Source organism: Suillus subaureus, assembly GCF_016647635.1.
Source record: "Suillus subaureus strain MN1 chromosome Unknown BJ212scaffold_4, whole genome shotgun sequence".
In the NCBI taxonomy this organism is placed as follows: domain Eukaryota; kingdom Fungi; phylum Basidiomycota; class Agaricomycetes; order Boletales; family Suillaceae; genus Suillus; species Suillus subaureus.
Genome location: NW_024538560.1, coordinates 2,043,726 through 2,046,440, shown reverse-complemented (window position 1 = coordinate 2,046,440; position 2,715 = coordinate 2,043,726). Strand labels below are relative to the sequence as shown.

The 2,715-nt window shown below is 45.8% G+C and overlaps 1 protein-coding gene across 1 annotated transcript; it reads left to right on the top strand.

Moving 5' to 3' along the window:
- The first annotated feature begins 757 nt into the window (after positions 1-757).
- BJ212DRAFT_1327570 (uncharacterized protein) lies at positions 758-1,827 on the top strand. Its single transcript, XM_041334639.1, has 3 exons — positions 758-858; positions 923-1,673; positions 1,737-1,827. Exon 2 carries the CDS (start codon positions 1,081-1,083, stop codon positions 1,369-1,371), a length of 291 nt encoding a protein of 96 aa, XP_041198039.1. The 5' UTR covers positions 758-858; positions 923-1,080; the 3' UTR covers positions 1,372-1,673; positions 1,737-1,827.
- Positions 1,828-2,715: the final 888 nt, after the last annotated feature.

The window sequence follows — 2,715 nt, the reverse complement described above, 5'->3', positions numbered from 1 at the left end:
ATCAGAGAGGCTCGGACTAGGAACGACGAAACGAGAACGAAGGCTTTAGATTCAGTGAAACGACTGGAGAACTATATTCGACGAGGAGAGGTCTTTAATACCATGATTGAGACGGAGAATCAAAGGGGAACGTGTATCAGGCGTGTAGTGAAGAGTGATTGCATATGTAAAAGGAAAGGAAGAGTACGTACGAGAGTGACGTCGATAGTTGTATCTTGACATTGTTTCCCGGATTCAGGTGGTTTAGGATGGTAATCAGTATGGCGACAATCTTCTAAGATAGTCTCATCAGTTTATGTTTCCACTCTAGCGCATGCAATTCTACACGGAACCGTTATGGATGTTGCATATAGGTTTCCTAACATAATACAAATTGCATACCATATGTAGTTGTCGTGCCATGGATGGTCGAGTTTGTGATATTCGAGGCTACTTTTGCAGATAGAAGCTCTGGAACCAGCTGTGCCTATGACGGGCCTATCGAACATGGTCAGTATGGACAAATTAGAGGGATATTTGTGACTTGCCTGAGCCTCCCACAGGACCCCCTACTCTCACATTCAATTTCTGTGTTTCGACATCCCAGACCTCAAGGCATGCATATGCTTACACTGTATGCTCACAGAATGTTATGAGATTTTCTGCAGTAAAACACGTTCCAACGTCATGCAAATGAGGAAGCACAGAAATAGCATCATGGTGGGGACTGGGAGTAGCTTCGTCTGTATTTGCAATTGTTTGGTATATAGGCGGTGTGCTGCACGCATTGACTTCGAGCATGCTCCAGATTATCATTTCATAGCTTTTAGATATTGTTTCTAGTACCGTACTCCCTCTGTTCACTATTATCTACCAGTTGTACGTATTCAATCGTACATTTTTCACCGAAACACTCAGATCAATGTTTTACGATGGTTTTCAGTCTATTCACTCGCAAGCCCGATTCACCACCAACATCAACGCCCAACCATACACACCCTGTCCCTCAATTCACCACACTGACTCTCTAGTACCTCTATTGCCAACTCCACCTAATTCCTGCACCACAGAGACCGAGCCCTAACAGACCTAACAGCCTTGATGACTTCATACACTGTGTCCTTGCTCAAACCTCACATGTGCATACTCACCGCTCTCACCAATTTCTTCAACGAACTTTCCCAGCCACTACAACTCCAGTACATGCACTGCCACTCCTCATTTGAATTGTCAAACACTGATACGTCTTGCCACATTCCACATGACGATGAAAGCGCACTCGTCAATCGTGCTGTGCATGAAACATCCTGGTGCTGTTGTGGAGGGAGCATCGAAGGCACAGGTGATATGGGTCCCCCGAGTGGGTGGTGTTATCCAGCGCCTCGCGTATGATCATCATATGGAATATTCACAACAAGTTAGATTACACATCTAACAATCACGCTTAGCTCAGCCTGAAATATCCAGACAGATGCGCGAGACGATGTGCAGAAATAGTTTCAAGTGAAAGCAAAGAGACTCCGAAACATAGGGTAAACATGTTCGAGTTGGCCAGTATATTATGGCATGAGGACCAAGGGCTATTCAAGCAATATAACTACCGTCAAGGTATAAATGAAAATTATTCGAGGATCCCTCTGTTTCAAACTACGAGTAACCGCTCGATGCGAGTGCGTTTCGATCACATTGGAGAGCTGAGTAAAGTGCGATGTATGATTATTGACCGACAGACGGGGTAACATTACTGAAGTACTTACCAGTGAACCCAGCACGAAAGCCGGCCTTCATATCTTCATCAGTCTTATCCATGATGGACTGATAACACTCCATGCCTGCTCCAAAACTTCCCGCTCGAAAGAGTGCATAACACTGTTGTTGGTTCGCGGTGTGCCACAAGGACTTGAGGCCCCAGCCAAAGAGCTGTGGAAAACACGCAGTTGAGCACGAAACAATTTTCAGTGGCGTCATATCAGCGTACCACGACAAATTCGTCGTACACCAAATGAATTGGCAATTTGTAAAAGAAAGTGCTAGCATTCACGGCGGCATTGAAGTGTCCAACAGCTTCGTCATGGCGCCTGCCACCCAAGGCTATAATTCCCAGTTGGACGCGTAGGTAAGCCTGGTGTACAAAGGGTAAGAGAAATCAATGATGGTACATGAACCTGGTATGATCGAGCGCATGGTACTCACTTCCACGACACGACAAGCAACAGGATCGACATTGGGACAGGCAGCTAGCTCTACGATGCGAAGCATTGCCTCTTGATGTTCACCTGCATTGAACAACGCAATGGACTAAAATCCACAATGAAGCACGGAATATGTTACATAAATATTACGTGCCTTGATCAAGAAAAGAAAGTGATCGGTCTGTAAATCTCCGTTCGTGAACAGGGATGCGAGGTCAAATGATATCCTTGCGGCCAGAACCTGCTTTTGTCCACAGAGGGCAATGCCCTTAGAGATATGGCCTACCAACGATGGCTGGATGCTGATGGACTAAGCCATCATCAAAGTGAACTTTTGTAAGGAGGTCATGATGAGTCAGTCAAACTCACCTGAATTGCATCTTGAAACGCTTGGTTCCACTCACATTTTCGCGCCATAACAAATGCGCGATTGGCATAGGAGGTGTGATCATTGGGGTGAGCCCCAATATCCAGATTTAGCACCTTTTCAGCGGTAGGCCAGTCCCCAACTATGCACGCATCGCGTACTGTCGAGTTCATAGTG